Source organism: Stegostoma tigrinum, chromosome 4 (genome assembly GCF_030684315.1).
Source record: "Stegostoma tigrinum isolate sSteTig4 chromosome 4, sSteTig4.hap1, whole genome shotgun sequence".
In the NCBI taxonomy this organism is placed as follows: Eukaryota; Metazoa; Chordata; class Chondrichthyes; order Orectolobiformes; family Stegostomatidae; genus Stegostoma; species Stegostoma tigrinum.
In genome coordinates, this window is record NC_081357.1 from 1,578,188 (window position 1) to 1,595,589 (window position 17,402).

General features: G+C 52.2%; 1 protein-coding gene across 1 annotated transcript in view; it reads right to left on the reverse strand.

Annotated features, from left to right (window-relative positions):
* Window positions 1-3,062: 3,062 nt before the first annotated feature.
* The window catches only part of slc35b2 (solute carrier family 35 member B2), a 15,269-nt gene continuing 929 nt past the window's right edge, over window positions 3,063-17,402 (reverse strand). Inside the window, exons 2-4 of the mRNA XM_059645716.1 lie at window positions 9,079-9,260; window positions 5,481-5,641; window positions 3,063-4,286 (exon numbers count right to left, since the gene is read on the reverse strand). Coding sequence (XP_059501699.1) covers window positions 3,351-4,286; window positions 5,481-5,641; window positions 9,079-9,260 — 1,279 coding nt within the window. The 3' untranslated portion in view covers window positions 3,063-3,350. The remainder of the gene's footprint in view (window positions 4,287-5,480; window positions 5,642-9,078; window positions 9,261-17,402) is intronic.

The following is a 17,402-nucleotide window of genomic DNA, read 5'->3' on the forward strand; positions in this document are numbered from 1 at the left end:
AGCACTCAGTATCTGTCCCCCTGCGTGTACACCACAGGGCACTCAGTATCTGTCCCCCTGCGTGTACACCACAGGGCACTCAGTATCTGTCGCCCTGTGTGTACACCACAGAGCACTCAGTATCTGTCCCCCTGCGTGTACACCACAGGGCACTCAGTATCTTCCCCCCTGCGTGTACACCACAGGGCACTCAGTATCTGTCTCCCTGCGTGTACACCACAGAGCACTCAGTATCTTCCCCCCTGCGTGTACACCACAGGGCACTCAGTATCTGTCTCCCTGCGTGTACACCACAGGGCACTCAGTATCTGCCCCCCTGTGTGTACACCACAGGGCACTCAGTATCTGTCCCCCTGCGTGTACACCACAGGGCACTCAGTATCTGTCCCCCTGCGTGTACACCACAGGGCACTCAGTATCTGTCTCCCTGTGTGTACACCACAGGGCACTCAGTATCTTCCCCCCTGCGTGTACACCACAGAGCACTCAGTATCTGTCCTGCTCTGTATACACCCAACCAAAATTCAAACAGTCAGAGTACTCATCGTCCTCATATCCTGGAGGGTAACACTCCAATAACTGGAGCGGTGGATGTCTGAACTGACTGAGACACGCACATACACAGATGACTGAGATGTCGTCAAACATACTTAAAAAATTAACAAGACTAGGGCGATGTTAGCATTCGAACCAGAAGTCTGGAAATATAAACAAGAGGATCTAAGCAATACAAAGAACTAGTCTGTCCCCATTTGGAGCACAGCTTACAGTTTGGGGTACCATACCTTCGGGAATATTGACTGACCTCAGAAACTGGTGTTTTTAGTGTAGCCAGGGCTGCAAGAGTTAGACCAATATTTTGATCAGTTAATTTTGGGGAAAGAGAAAAGGTCGGATTTGAGTGAAGAGTAACAGAATTTGCAGGATGCTGAGACAGTCACTATGCAGATGGCTGTCCCACTTCAAACCGGAGGCACCTACACAGGAGGGAGCTGAAATGAATCCTCTCCACAAACTCCAGGAAATTTGCTTCCAACAAAAGTGACTGAATCACAGAGAGTTAAATTAGGGAGCAGGAAATTCACGGTGTGAATGGGAGGGATGGCCACGGGGTGGCAAATGACTAACGATGGACTGGGTGGGGAGGGACTTTGTCACTACGAGGGGGGATCTCAGTTAGCATGGTGTGGGGGGGGGGGGTCCCAGTCAGGGTGGGGGGGCGGGGAGCGGTCCCGGTCAGGGCCGGATGGGGGGGGGGAAGAGAGCATGGTCCCGGTCAGGGCCGGGGGGTGTCTCTCGTTCAGGGCTGGGGTCGCGGTCGGCATCTTAGTCAGGACCGGTGGGGAGAACTCGGTCAGGGCTGGGTGGGGGGGCGGGGGGTGTCTCTCGGTCAGGGCAAAGGTGGGTGGGGGTGGGGGCGTGGTCCTGGTCAGGGCTGGGGGGGGGGGGGTAAGAGAGCGTGGTCCCAGTCAGGGCGGGGGGGGGGGCGTGGTCCCGGTCAGGGCGGGGGGGGGGGGAGAGGAGCGGTCTCGGTCATGGCCGGGGGAGGGTGGGGAGCGGTCTCGGTCAGGGTGGCGGAGGGGTCTTTGATTCAGGGCTGGGGGAGGGTCTCTCGTTCAGGGCTGGGGGGTGGGACGGGGGTGTGGCATCTCAGTCAGGGCCGGTGGGGAGAACTCGGTCAGGGCCGGGTGTGGGGGGGGGGGGGTGTCTCTCGGTCAGGGCAAAGATGGGGGGGCGGTCCCGGTGTGGGGGAGCGGTCTCGGTCAGGACGTGTTGGGGGGGGGGGGGGTCTCGTTCAAGGCTGGGGAGGGTCTCGGTCAGGGCTGGGGGCAGCAGTCCCAGTCAGGCGGGGGAGTGCGGTCTCGGTCAGGGCGGGGGAGGGGTCTCTCGTTCAGGACTGGGGACGGCATCTCAGACAGGGCCGGTGGGGAGAACTCGGTCAGGGCCGGGGAGAGGGGGTGGTGTCACTCGGTCAGGGCAAAGATGGGGGGGTCCCGGTCAGGGCGTGGGGGAGCGGTCTCGGTCAGGACGTTGGGGTGAGGGTCTCGGTCAGGGCTGGGGGGAGCGCTCCCGGTCAGGGCGGGGGTGGGTGAGCGGTCCCAGTCAGGGCCGGGGGTGGGTCTCTCGTTCAGGGCTGGGGTGGGGCGCGGTCGGCATCTCAGTCAGGGCCGGTGGGGAGAACTCGGTCAGGGCTGGGGGTTGTCTCTCGGTCAGGGCAAAGGTGGGGGGGGGGGGGTGTGGGGGCATGGTCCCGGTCAGGGTTGGGGGCGGGGGGAGCGTGGTCCCGGTCAGGGCGGGGGGTGAGGGGGAGAGGAGGTGCGGTCTCAGTCATGGCCGGGGGAGGGTGGGGAGCGGTCTCGGTCAGGGCGGGGGAGGGGTCTCTCGTTCAGGGCTGGGGGGGGGGGCGGCATCTCAGTCAGGGCCGGTGGGGAGAACTCAATCAGGGACGGGTGGGGGGTCTCTTGGTCAGGGCAAAGATGGGGGCGGTCCCGGCATGGGGGAGCGGTCTCGGTCAGGACGTGGGGTGGGGGGTCTCGTTCAAGAATGGGGAGGGTCTCGGTCAGGGCTGGGGGTGGTCTCTGGCAGGGCTGGGGGGAGCGGTCCCAGTCAGGGCGGGGGAGTGCGATCTCGGTCAGGGCGGGGGAGGGGTCTCTCAGTCAGGGCCGGTGGGGAGAACTCGGTCAGGGCCAGGGGAGAGGGGGTGGTGTCTCTCGGTCAGGGCAAAGATTGGGGGGGGGGGGGGGGGGTCCCGGTCAGGGCGTAGGGGTGCGGTCTCAGTCAGGACATGGGGGGGGGGGGGGGGGGTCTCATTCAAGGCTGGGGAGGGTCTCGGTCAGGGCTGGGGGGGGGGGAGCGCTCCCGGTCAGGGCGGGGGGGGGGGGGGTCGCGGTCGGCATCTCAGTCAGGACCGGTGGGGAGAACTCGGTCAGGGCCGGGGGGGTGGGGGGTGTCTCTCGGTCAGGGCAAAGGTGCGGGGGGGGTCCCGGTCAGGGCGTGAGGGAGCGGTCTCGGTCAGGATGTGGGGGCGATCTCTGTCAGGACGTCGGGGGGGGGGGGGGGGGGTCTCGTTCAAGGCTGGGGAGAGTCTTGGTCAAGGCTTGGGGTGGTCTCCCGCAGGGCTGGGGAGGGATCTGGCTGACAGCGGAGGGTGGTGAGTGGAACATGAACACAGTTTGGATCCCGGTCACTCTTCCCGATGGTGAGCCAGGACGGCCATGTTTGGAAATCCAACGGTGCACCTCCGTTGCAACGTCCTCACCTCGCATCACCCTGTTTTTATTTATGAAAACGCACTCCCTGGCACACCGACCGGCTGTCGGGATAAAAGCTGCCAGCTGAGGGGTTCTGCCTCACACCTTCTGCACTGGTGCCTGGGATTGGCCTGCCCTTTTCTTACTCTTCATCCGGCTCCGAGCGTAGACCCGCAGGAAGAGGGACAGAAAGACCGTGGCTAGTCCCAGGGCACCCACCACCGTGACCGAGTGGCCATAGATGAGGCAGGACAGCAAGATGGCAAAGGCTTGTCGTAGAGTCATAATGATGGTGAAGACAGCAGCCCCAAACTGGCTGATGGTGTAAAAGATGAACAGCTGCCCACAAGCAGAGCAGATCGACAGCAGCCCGGCATGAGCTGCAAACTCCGGGTGCTGTATCATGAAGGTTAGATTCTGGAAAAAGGCTCCCTGCTCCAGGAGAGAGCCAACAGTGAAGAGGCAGGAGAAGAGATTTACACCGAACATCATCTGGATTGAGGACATCTTGTACCTGAAGAGAGCGTCTTGCCAATTGGAGGTGAAGCTATCGAAGAGGATATAACCTGCGAGGATTAGGATGCCTGAGAAGGTGGTGACAGTGGATGGATGCTTGTTCTGAGAGTTTGAAAGCAGGAACATACTGACCCCAGCAGAAATGAGGATGGCCGTCAGATACTCCCAGTATTCGTAACTCTTCCGGGACACAATCTTACCCATCAGCATGACGGGAATAACCTTGGACGCTTTCGCCAGCACCTGGGTGGGAAAGCTGATGTACTTCAAGGCCTCGTACTGGCACCAGCTGCTGAGAATGTTGGAGATGGAAGCGAAGGAGTATTTGTACATGGGAGCTCCATGGCGGGGCTGCTTGCTGAGGGCACAGCACAAACCAGCAACCAGGACAGCCAGGATCCGATTCATAAAAACCAGGAACTGCGAGTCACGAAATTTCACTCCGGGATCAGTCTCTGTCTTCCCGTAGGTCTTGGTCATCACTCGTTCCTGGACGACCCCCCAGGTGAGGTAGGAAGCCTGGAGAAGACATAAGTGACCGTTGAATGGCGGAAACATCAAAACAAGGCAGAGGTCACAGCCGGTTGACTGTGGACCACAGACTCTCTCCTCACATTGTTCTTATCACTCTTCAGAGGACTGTTCTACTGGGGGCTCAGTGTTGAGGTCTGTAAACGGACCCCTGTGACCTTTACCATCTGCGATGGGATGTGGGTATCACTAATAAGACCAGCATTTGTCGCCCATCGCTGAGTGCCCTTGAACTGAGTGTCTGGTTTGGCCATTTCACAGAGGATTGAACAGTCACACACCTTGCTGTGGATCACAGTGCGCCAGGCTGCTCTCCCTATCTGGGAGGAATCATGGGTTTTTATGACAACCGATGGTCGCCATCAACGAATCTAGCTTTCAATTTTAATTCTATTTAAATTCTATTTAAATTCCACCAGCTCCTGTGTTTGGATTTGAACCCTCAGTCCCCACAGCATGATCCTGGTCCAATCAATTTCCAGTCCGCTGACATTACCACGATGCCACTGCTCCCCCAGCTACTACTCCCTGGGTGTTAGGAGCCAGGGGCTGTGACAATCAGATGCTCTTGCTGCGCAGGTTCTGGGTCCACATGCACACAAGCCCAATCCCTTCCCAAAATCATCTCTCACAAAGACACAGATTGAACAAGTGTCGCGTACTTACAAATTTGTTCACGGTGAGACATTACAACCAGCACACAAACCAACTTGACCATGTCAATGAGGGAGAAATGGTTCCCACGGGAGGAGGATTCGGTAGTTGTAGGGTTTGAAGGTGACTGGGAAAACCAGCGGAGGGGACACGAGGAGATAGCAATTTTACTGAATGAGTTCTTGTACAATGAAAACAAATTCACTCAGAATTTCCAACAGGGATCTGGAGAAATTCTTGAAGAGGAGAAAGCTACAATGTCATGGGGAATGAAGAGAAATGTGTCACCGACCTGCAGGAAGAGCAGGCACTGACTTTACAGGCTGAATGGCCTCCTTCAGGTGCACCTGCGTCAGTGTAACTGAGCAGTGAGGCTGTCCAAAACTCCACTGGGGCTGGCAATCGCAGGGGAGGGGGTTGGGAATGAGGGAAGTGACAGAGGCACAGAAGGTGAGCCCGGTAGCGCCAGGCAGTTTTGGGAAGGGGTTAATGGTGGTGCCTGTAGCAAATGCGGCGACTGCCAATCACCTGGAGTCCAACGACACAGGCCAGCAGCTTGATAGTCTGTCTGGTGAAGGATGGTTCTGGCGTCTCTGCTCGGGAAGATGCAGAAGGTTCTTCCTGTACTCCAGCTTTCAGCTCACTCCCAAACACACATGTTTTAACAAGAGGGAAGCAAATCCCTCGGCCTGCAACACAACAAAAAAGATAAACCCAGGGCACACACATGAAGCAATAAAACACTGCCATTAAATACATAAAGCTCCGCTCACAGGGTTAAACATCCAAACAGCTTCCATCAAAACTACCCACATGGCGAGAAAGCTTGGGAAAAGTGTGAAGACAGAGAGTGAGAGCTGCCAGGATTCAGGGAGAGTATCCCACACCTAAGGGACAGGCAGCTGATGCCCCCACCACCCACCAAAACTGGGGCAATTAAAACCAGGCACAACAAGAAGCCAGAATTGGAGGAAAGATTACGTCTGAGAAGACTGCAGCGTGTGTGCTGATTATAAACGGCAGGCTGCAAGGGACAGTAACTTTAAAGGAATTTGAGTTGGTCACTGTGATTTGACACATCAGAATGAACAGGTAGCACAGAATCCAGCGCACAGCACACACAGGAGCTCAGCGGCTCCACTCCATCAGCCTCAGGGCCACAATCAGAGAGGGGAGAACATCAGAAGTGGAAGAGGGCACCAATCCAGATTAAAAGGGAACCACAGACTGATAGGAAGGAGACGATACAGGCCCTGGCAGGTACCTTCCAACAAGCCGAAACAAAACAAACCAGAATGAGGGGCAGTGGGCAATCCAGGGGCTAGTAACAAGGGAAGGGGATATGCGATACAGATTGGGCAAAAATCAGGTCAGAAACAAAAAATAAAGCAAGAGGAAAGTGAAGAGAGAACCTGAGAGTACAGGAAAGCACAAATATAAAAGATAATCCAAAAAGCTCAACTAGCAACTGAAACAGTCATAAATGCCTCAAGGCAGGGCAAGGCTAGAATACTTGAAGCAATCTTTGCATCATGTTTGTAAAGGGAAACGTTGCTGCAGACTCATTCTGAGTCAGAGCGTAAATGGCAGAGATACTGAGAGAGCAGGTTATACTGGAAAGGTGGGGCGTTGTATAATGAGAATGCATTGTCCACTGATCCGGAAGACTTATTTTCCACAGTCTGAAAGAGAATGCGGAGGCGATAGCAAAAACCTTCTCATAACTTTCAAATTTCCATGAGCTAGAGAGGGGCAAACGTGACAGACTTACTGAAGAAGGGACACAGGACAGTCCGATGAATGAGTTGGTTTATTGTCAATGTGAGGCAAAGTTCTAGCAAAAATAATCAGGGAGGAAAGCCAACAAGCTCTCGGAAACGTTTGTGTTAATTAAAGAGAAGCCATGTGGATTTGTAATGGGCAGCATGCTTTTCTGAAGTGAATATATTGACGAAGGCATGTTATGTGCAGGCTGGGGGGACAGAGGATTTTAAGAAAGCCTCACAGTTAAAAGCTGATGAATGAAATGAATCCTCGTGAGAAAGGAGGAGCTGGGGGCAGACTGGTCAAAGTACTGCCTTCCCGGCAAGAAGCAGCAAAAGAGGGGCTGGGAAACAGATTCCCAATGGTAAGTGCTGGGATGACAGCCCTCTCTGCTGGATATAAGTATTGTGGAACTGCATACAAAAACCTGCCAAAGGTACTGAACTAAACAGCAAACAGTAAGGATAGCACCACGCCACCGTGCCAGGGCAACCTGGGCTGAACAGCAGCTTCGGGGCAATTCACGTCTTCCCAGAAAACGTTTAATACAAAGGACCTGTGTAGGGTGGGAGTAAACAAGAAGGAGTGTGATCCATTGGGACTGGACAGGGTGGGAGTGAACAGGAAGGAGTGTGATCCATTGGGACTGAGTAGGGTGGGAGTGAACGGGAAGGAGGGTGATCCATTGGGACTGTGTAGGGAGGGAGTGAACGGGAAGGAGTGTGATCCACTGGGACTAGGTAGGGTGGGAGTGAACGGGAAGGAGTGTGATCCGCTGGGACTGTGTAGGGTGGGAGTGAACGGGAAAGTGTGTGATCCAGGAAGGCTGTGTAGGGTGGGAGTGAACGGGAAGGTGTGTGATCCAGGAAGACTGTGTAGGGTGGGAGTGAACGGGAAGGAGTGTGATCCACTGGGACTGTGTAGGGTGGGAGTGAACGGTAAGGAGTGTGGTCCATTGGGACTGTGCAGGGTGGGAGTGAACGCGAAGGAGTGTGATCCATTGTGACTGTGTAGGGTGGGAGTGAATGGGAAGGAGTGTGATCCACTGGGACTGTGCAGAGTGGGAGTGAAAGGGAAGGAGTGTGATCCATTGGGACTGTGTAGGGTGGGAGTGAACGGGAAGGAGTGTGATCCACTGGGACTGTGTAGGGTGGGAGTGAATGGGAAGGAGTGTGATCCATTGGGACTGTGTAGGGTGGGAGTGAACGGGATGGAGTGTGATGCGCTGAGACTGTGTAGGGAGGGAGTGAACGGGAAGGAGTGTGATCCGCTGGGACTGTGTAGGGTGGGAGTGAATGGGAAGGGGTGTGATCCACTGGGACTGTGCACAGTGGGAGAGAAAGGGGAAGGAGTGTGATCCATTGGGACTGTGTAGGGTGGGAGTGAATGGGAAGGACTGTGATCCACTGGGACTGTGTAGGGTGGGAATGAACGGGAAGGACTGTGATACATCAGGACTGTGTAGGGTGGGAGTGAACGGTAAGGTGTGTGGTCCATTGGGACTGTGTAGGGTGGGAGTGAACGGGAAGGAGTGTGATCCGCTGGGACTGTGTAGGGTGGGAGTGAACGGGAATGCGTGTGATCCATTGGGACTGTGTAGGGTGGGAGTGATCGGGAAGGAGCGTGATCTGCTGAGACTGTGGAGGGAGGAAGTGAACGGGAAGGAGGGTGATCCGCTGGGACTGTGTAGGGAGGGAGTGAACGGGAAGGAGTGTGATCCACTGGGACTGTGTATGGTGGGAGTGAACGGGAAGGAGTGTGATCCACTGAGGCTGTGTAGAGTGGGAGTGAACGGGAAGGAGCGTGATCCATTGTGACTGTGTAGGGTAGGAGTGAACGGGAAGGAGCGTGATCTGCTGAGACTGTGGAGGGAGGAAGTGAACGGGAAGGAGGGTGATCCACTGGGACTGTGTATGGTGGGAGTGAACGGGAAGGAGTGTGATCCACTGGGACTGTGTGTAGGGTGGGAGTGAACGCGAAGGAGTGTGATCCATTGGGAGTGTGTACGGTGAGAGTGAATTGGAAGGAGTGTGATCCACTGGGACTGTGCAGAGTGGGAGTGAAAGGGAAGGAGTGTGATCCATTGGGACTGTGTAGGGTGGGAGGGAACGGGAAGGACTGTGATCCACTGGAACTGTGGAGGGTGGGAGTGAACGGGAAGGACTGTGATCCACTGGAACTGTGTAGGGTGGGAGTGAACGGGAAGGAGCGTGATCCATTGGGACTGCATAGGGTGGGAGTGAATGGGAACGAGCGTGATCCACTGGGACTCTGTCGGGGTGGAGTGTCGGACTCCCCTTCTTGCCCCAATTAATGGATAAGTCTCTGTTGGAGACAGATCCCAAACATACAACACACCGACCTGTTTCCAGATAGTCACTCTTCCTGAAATACTGCACCAGGAGATATCCCGGTATGATGATAGTTGCGTAACCAGTAAGGTTAACCAAAAAACGCAGGATCCAATAATCTGACCACACTCCGTCGAGAGCAGCATCTTCTGCACAGACCGGGACGGTGACCAACAGCAGAACCAACAAGATGCTGAAATATAACCACATCCAAACATGAAACTAGTGCTCACTCTGTAACCAGACCTAATTTACCACTAGCTCACAACCCTCAGCCTTCGTGTGAAGCTGCTTTCCCCTCCCCATAGAGTTGATAGCCAGAGACTATTTCCCAGGGCAGAAATGGCTAGCACGAGGGGTCATAGTTTTAAGCTGGTTGGTGGAAAGTATAGAGGGGATGTCAGAGGCGGGTTCTTTACACAGTGTTGTGAGAGCATGGAATGCGTTGCCAGCAGCAGTTGTGGAAGCAAGGTCATTGGGGTCATTTAAGAGACTGCTGGACATGCATATGGTCACAGAAATTTGAGGGTGCATACATGAGGATCAATGGTCGGCACAACATTGTGGGCTGAAGGGCCTGTTCTGTGCTGTACTGTTCTATGTTCTATCTCCTGGTGAATCAGGGATGGGCAACAAATGCTGGCTGTGACAGTGACGCTCACAGCTCCTGGTCACGTACTGCAACATAAATAATATTCAGCTCCTCCATGTTTCCTGTCAGAAGTATACAACCTCATTTCCCCAAATATATCGCAAACACCCAAGGTGTACCACTGCTTAACCACTTGCTATCTTTGTGCAGACTCCGTGGGGCACCCTCGCCACTTGCCTTCCTACTATTTTTGAGTCACCCACATACTTGGCCAAAGTACATTCACTTTCCTCACGGGAGTCATTAACATATATTGTGAATAACTGTGAGCCCAGCCCCAATTCCCTCTGTCACTCCACTGGTTACAAATAATGCCCCCCCCCCACCCGAACACAACGCTGTTGAGCTTTTCCAGCCACTTTGTTTTTGACCCTGGTTTATAGCATCCGCAGTTCTTTTGGTTTCATCCTCTAATATGAAATGGCCAACACCACGGGCTCTTATTGAGCAGCTGAATATGTGGTAACCTGTGACAGAATCACAGAAATGTTACAGTACAGAAGACGACCATTCAGCCCATTCTGTCTGTACTATTCTATTCCCCAATGCCAATCTCGTGTCTTTACCTCTCCCCCATTACCCTGCATACCACTGGTATTCAAACAACCATCCCGTACCCTTGCAAATGCCTCAACCGAGCCTGCCTCCCCCACATTTCCAGTGTATTCCACACCCTAACTATTCACTGTGTGACAAACTCATTTTCATATCACCCTTACTTCTTTTGCACGTCCTTTTAAATCTATCCTCACAAATGAAGTTCTTTGGCCCTGGAACCATTCTAGTAAAGCTCTTCCTAAAGCTCGTGCTTTCAATAACCTGGTATTGTCTGATTTCTGATCTTGTCCAATACATTCACATCTTTGCCACAATGTGGTCCCCATCCCTACATACAATACTCCAGGTGAAGTCCAACAAAAGTCATGTACACGTTCAACATCACCCTCTCACTCCTGTACGCTGTGGCCCTGTTAATAAAGCCAAGGACACCATCTGCTTTATTCACTGATCTCTCCACACACCCTGCCACCTTTAGTAATCAGTGCACAGATACACCCAGCTCCCTCTACTCCTGCACCCCTTTAGAATTGTACCGCTGTATTTTATATTACTCTCCAATATTCTTTTGACCAAAGCACATCACCTCACACTTCTCTGCACTATACCTCAACTGCGACCGATCATTCACCCCACCATCTTGTCAGTGTACTTCTGGAGTCCCATACTGTCCTCCTTGCAGTTTACAATTCGTCCAAGTTTAGTGTCGTCTGCAAACTTTGAAACGGTCCCTGTATGCCAACTCCAGATCACTAATATATAATCAGGAAAAGCACAGCTTTAAACTAAATAGAGAGTGGGTAGGCTCAGTTGAATGAAAAATTATGGAAAATTTAAAAGTGGTCGTGGCGGGGGGGGTGTGGTGGCGTGCTCAGTAGAAGTTGTCAAAGTTTCAAGAACAAGCAATAAAACGGAGTACGAACAAGGTCAAGAACAGCAAATAAGGGGATAGCTATGAGACGGTGGGGGCTGAGGGAAGAGTGATATTCAACACAGGGCTGAGTGTTGTACTTAAATGCGCAGAGTGAAATTGGTGGTGTGATGTTGTGGGTATCACAAGAGATGTGCTGCAAGGGGACCATGGCTGGGAACTAAATATCCAAGGATACACAAGTTATCAAAAGCATAGAGTGTGGATAGAATTGGGGAACCGCAAAGGGAAAAATTAACCCTGATGGGACGTGCATGCAGGTCTCCTAAGCTGTGGACAGGATGTGAAAACAAAATAAAGCAGGAGACAAAAGACATGTAAGCAAGGTGCTGTTACAATGATCATGGGGGACTTCAACATGCAGGCGGCCTGGAAAAATCAGGTTTGTAGCAGATCCCAAGAAAAGGAGTTTGTGGAATGTCTACAAGATGGATTTTTGAAGCAGCTTGTGGTAGGGTCCACTAGGGAATAGGCAATTTGGATTTGGTGATGTACAATGACATAATGTGCAAATGATTAGGGAGGTTAAGGTGGAGGAACCCCTAGGGGGAAGTGACCATGATATGATAGAATTCACCCTGCAGTTTGAGGGGGATAATTTGGAACCGGATGGAACGGCATTACAATTGAGCAAATCTAACTACAAAGACATGAGGAAGGAAGTGGCCAGAGTTGACTGGAAAGGGAGCCTGGTGGGGAAGATGGTGGAGCAGCAATGGGAGGAGTTTCTGGGGGTAATTCGGGAGGCACAGCAGAAATTCATCCCAAGGAAGAACAGACATACTAAGGGGAGGATGAGGCAACCGTGGCTGACAAGGGAAGTCAGGGACAGAATAAAAGCAAATGAAAAAGCATGCAGTATGGTGAAGATTAGTGGGAAGCCTTTACAAACCAGCAGAGGAAACTGAAAACCAAAAAGGGGTTATGAGTGTGAAAGAAGGGTATATAAAGATGATTGCAAGATTTTTTAAAGATAGCGATAAGGTAAGAGGCAGGCAAGAGTGGACATTGGGCCACTGGAAAATAAGGCTGGAGAGATAGTAATGGGGAACATAGAAAGGGCGTACGTTTCATCAGTCTTCACAGAGGAAGACACCAGCAAGGAAGCAGACCTTGGGGAGAGAGGGGGCCAGGGGTGAGTGTAGTGGCCATCACTAAAGAGAAGGTGCTGGAGAAGCTGAAAGGCCTAGAGGTAGGTCTTCCAGGAAACAGGGCCAGTGGATGTGATCTTTCAGAATGGCTAGAATACAAGAGTAAGGAAGCTCTGCTGAAGCTGCAAAATGTGCTGGTCAGAATGCATTTGAAATTTTGAGAGCAGTTTTGGGTTCCGTATGTATGGAAGGGTGTACTGGGGTTGGAGGTGATCCAGAGGAAGTTTACAAGAATGATCCTGGGGGGTGAAGGGCCTGTCACATGAGGAGTGGTTGAGGACTTGGAGTCTGTACTTTAGTGGAGTTTAGAAGGGTGAAGGAGGACCTGGCTGAAACTTACAGAATACTGACAGGCCTGGATAGAATGGATGTGGAGATAATATTCCCACTAGTAGGATACATTAGGACTCAAGAGTGTAGGGATGACCCTTTACAACTGAGATGAGAAGGGATTTCTTCAGCCAGAGGGTGGAAACTCTGTGGAACTCATGGCTACAGAGGGCTGTGGACGCCAAGTCAGTGAGTGCATTTAAGATGGAGATGGCTATGTTCTTGATTAGTAAAGGGATCAAGGGGAGAAAGCAGGAGAACGGGGTTGAGAAACACATCAGCCATGAGCCAATGGCAGAGCAGACTCTATGGGCCAAATGGCCGAATTCTTTTCCTATCCCTTATGGTCCCAATATCAATCCCTAGGGAACGCTAACAGAAACCATCCTTCAGCCTGTAAACTAGCCACTGACCATGAGTCTCTGGTTTCTAATGCCCTGTCAAATTCCTGTTGGAAATACATAGAACAAAGAAACCTACAGCACAGGAACAGGCCCTTCGGCCCTCCAAGCCTGCGCCGATCAAGATCCTCTGTCTAACCTGTCATCTATTTTCTAACAGTCTGTGTCCATTTGTTCCTCACCCATCCATGTACCTGTCCAAATATATCTTAAAAGACGCTAACGTGTCTGTGTCTACCATCCGCCATCACAGGCAACGCGTTCCAGGCGCCCACCACCCTCTGTATAAAGAACTTTCCACTGATATCTCCCTTAAACTTTCCTCCTCTCACTTTGAACTCATGACCCCGAGTAATTGAGTCCCCCACTCTGGGAAAAAGCTTCTTGCTATCCACCCTGTCCATACCCCTCATGATTTTGTAGACCTCAATCAGGTCCCCCCTCAATCTCCGTCTTTCTAATGAAAATAATCCTAATCTACTCAACCTTTCTTCATAGCCAGCGCCCTCCATACCAGGCAACATCCTGGTGAACCTCCTCTGCACCCTCTCCAAAGCATCCACATCCTTTTGGTAATGTGACGACCAGAACTGCACACAGTACTCCGAATGTGGCCGAACCAAAGTCCTACACAACTGCAACATGACCTGCCAACTCTTGTACTCAATACCCTGCCCAATGAAGGAAAGCATGCCATATGCCTTCATGACCACCCTATTGACCTGCGTTGCCACCTTCAGGGAACAATGGACCTGAACACCCAGATCTCTCTGTTCATCAATTTTCCCTAGGACTTTTCCATTTACTGTATAGTTCGCCCTTGAATTTGATCGTCCAAAATGCATCACCTCGCATTTGCCCGGATTGAACTCCATCTGCCATTTATCTGCCCAACTCTCCAGACTATCTCTATATATTACCTCAACTGCTCCCTTTTATTCATCCCGTCATAACCTCCTCAAAGAAATTAATTCGACCGGCATGATTTCTCTGTCACAAAGCCAGCTAACTCTGCTAGGTTATGTTATACATTCTTAAATATTTGCTACTACATTCTTTATTATAGACTCTAACATTTTCCCAATAACAGCTGTTAGGTTCACTGGCTCTATAGTTATTAGTTTTTGTCTCCTTCCCTGTTTAAAGAAAGGCATTACATCGGAAGTTTTCCAACCTTCTACGACTTTTCCAGGATCTAAGGATTCTTGGAAGATTATTACCAGCATATGCAGTGTCCCGGGAGTCACGTCCTTGACCGCAGCGCACAATACATCAGGTTCAGGGCGTTATCCACCTTTATCCCATTTGTTTCCGAAATACATCTTTTTTTGATGATAGTTATTGTACTTATTTCCTCCAATCTCCTTAGTCTCTTGACTACTTTCATTCTTGCATTGTTACTAGTGCTTTGTACTGTGCAGGCCGATACAAAGTACTGATTCAACTCCTCTTCCATTTCCTGGTTCCTTCATTAATGTCTCCCCAGCCTCGATCTCTGAGGGGCCAATGCTCACTTGGGCCTCTCACTATCCTTCTGTCTCTCTCATTATCTAGCCTCATAACTCTTGCTCGCAGTTTATTTTCTCCTTGTACTATTTTTATTGTCATCTTTTGTTGGTTTTTAAAACATTCCCAATACTTCAACTTATGATTAATCTTTGCCATTATAAGTCTATTTTTCAGTTTCACATAATCCTTAACTTACCTGGTTAACTGTGATCTGTTTATTTTGTTCATTGAATACTACTTCATCACAGGGATTTTTTTTAATGCTCTGAATCACGAACTCGACTGTCATTGCTATGTAATTTTCCTTATTTAAGCTGAGCACGGTTATTTTGACCCGAGTTCCTGCACTCTGAAACTGAACGCTAAAGTCTCCAATGTTACGATCACTGTTTCCTAGGGAATCTTCTATCGTTTCTTAGACCTGCCTTATTGCATATCACCAGATCTCTGGTCAGATTCACAAAGTACTGCTCTAGAAAATTATACTGAAAACACTCTATGGATTTTCCTTGTGGGTACCTTGGCCAATTGGATTTTTTTCTAACCTACATGAAGCCTAGAGGCACCCAGGATGAATGTACTGCCTTTGTAACATGCCGTCACTACCTGCTGATTTATTCTCTGTTTGGCTGTATAGCTACTGTTAGGGAGGCTATAGACTACTCCCACTAGTGTCTTCCTTCCCTTTATATCTTTACCTCCACCCATGTCGGTTCTACATCTTCTGATTAAAGATAATTTCTTGCAATGGTATTTATTCCATTCTGTACCAACGCTACCCCACCCCCTTCGCTTCCCGTCTCTTCTTTCGAAAACCCTCCTGCTGCTGAATATTTAGTTCTCAGCTTTGATTCCCTTGTGGCCATGTCTCCAATGAGGACTCCGTAACCACTTTCCTTTCTTTATGCCATCAACTTGTTGATGTTGCCCCCACCCCCCCCCAAACCCGACCCCCGAACATCATGCCCATTCAAGAACCGTGCAGTAACCCTACCTTATTGCCATTCCTCTCTCGTTCAGCCTATTTGGTGGGTCTTTTCTTTTCAATGTTTCTGCACTATATACCCTCCTGTCTGATTCTGGATAAGCACAGCCTGAATAGCTGCTCTCACTCCATGAGCCTGTACTCCCAAGCTATGTAATTAGTTTTAACCCCCAAACAGCACAAAGTGCCTACTGCTCCAGGGGACTGGATCTAGCACAGTTTCTACTGAACAGCTCCCTTCAATGCCAGTACATTATGAGTTGAAACCCATTTCTCCCACACCAATCTGTGAGCCACATGCTTATCTGCTTGCCTTTATTTATCCTATGACAGTGCCTCAGGTAGGAACCTTGTACTACCTAATACTGCTGTTCCCGGCCAGTTCCATCCCCACGCCCGAATGGCTCCCTGTACCAAGGCACAGTGATCAGTTTGCTCATTTTGCCCGCAGTCTCCAATAACAAGAACTGCTGGGCAAACGTAGGGGAACGGCCTCTTCAGAGCCCTTAGTTCCTCATTTGCGCCTCACCTACAATACACACAGCTCTGTCCTCGATCACAGAACAAGTTCTGAGGTACCCATGGTTATGGGCCAAGTGCTGGAAAATGGGATGAGAATAGTTAGGGGCTTGTTTTGTCCAGTGCAGACCTGATGGGGCCAAAGGGCCTTTTCGCGTGCTATGGATCTGTATGGCAGTATGACTTGAAGGGGTGGCACTGTCTCCTGGAGCAATGTGCCCCAATATTGCTCCCCACCCCCTGGTCTGCAGCTCAGGCTCCAGCTCCTGAATCGCAGTTGGATATTGTTCAAGTGCAAACACTTCGTACAGACTTGGCTACCTCAGCGTCCAGCAGCTTCCCTCATCCACTCCTACCCTCCTCCAGCGCCCTGTCCCTCCATCACTTCCACCTCCTTCTAGCCTCCCTCCACCTCCCTCAGTCCCAGCCCTTCCACCGCCACCTCCCTCAGTCACTCCCCTTCCCACTCCACCCTCCCTCACTAACCCCCTCAAGACTGCTCTATTCCTCTCCGTGCCGTCCCTTCCTTCCCCTGCTGCCTCCCTCAGTCCCTCTTCCTCTCGCCCCGCTCCTTCCTTCCCCTTCATCTACCCCGCTCCACCTCCCCCCCGCTCCCTGTCCCCGGTCCTCACTCCCCTCCCTCTCTCTCCCCCCCTCCACAGTACTGCTCTCTCCCCTCCCCCCAGCCTCTACCCCTGCTCTCCCTCCCCCTCTCCCCATCACTCCTCTCCCACCCTCTACCCCCTCTCCCTCCCCCTCCCTCCCTCTACCCACCCTCTACCCCTCCTCTCCCTCACCTCCCTCCCACCCTCTACCCCCTCTCCCTCCCTCCTACACCCTCCCCCTCTACCCCTCCCACCCTCTCGCCCTCTCCTCCCTCCTCCTCCTCCCACCCTCTACCCCCCATCACTCCTCTCTCCCCCCAACTCCCTCTATCCCCCGTCTCCCCGCCTCCCCTCCCTATCCACCCTCACCTCCCCTCCCTCCCTCTACACCCCCTCTCCCCCTCCTCTATCCCCCTCTCCCCACCCTCCCTCTACCCACCCCTCCCCACTCCCTCCCTCTACCCCGCCCCCTCCCTCTCCCTGCCTCTACCCGCCCCCCTCCCTCCCTCTACCCGCCCCCCTCCCTCCCTCTACCCGCCCCCCTCCCTCCTCCTCTACCCGCCCCCCCTCCTCCCCTCCCTCTACCCCCCTCTCCCCCTCCCCTCCCTCTCCCCCTCCCCTCCCTCTACCCCCCTCCCTCTCTCTACCCCCCCTCTCCCCTCCCTCTACCCCCCTCCCCCTCTCCCCTCCCTCT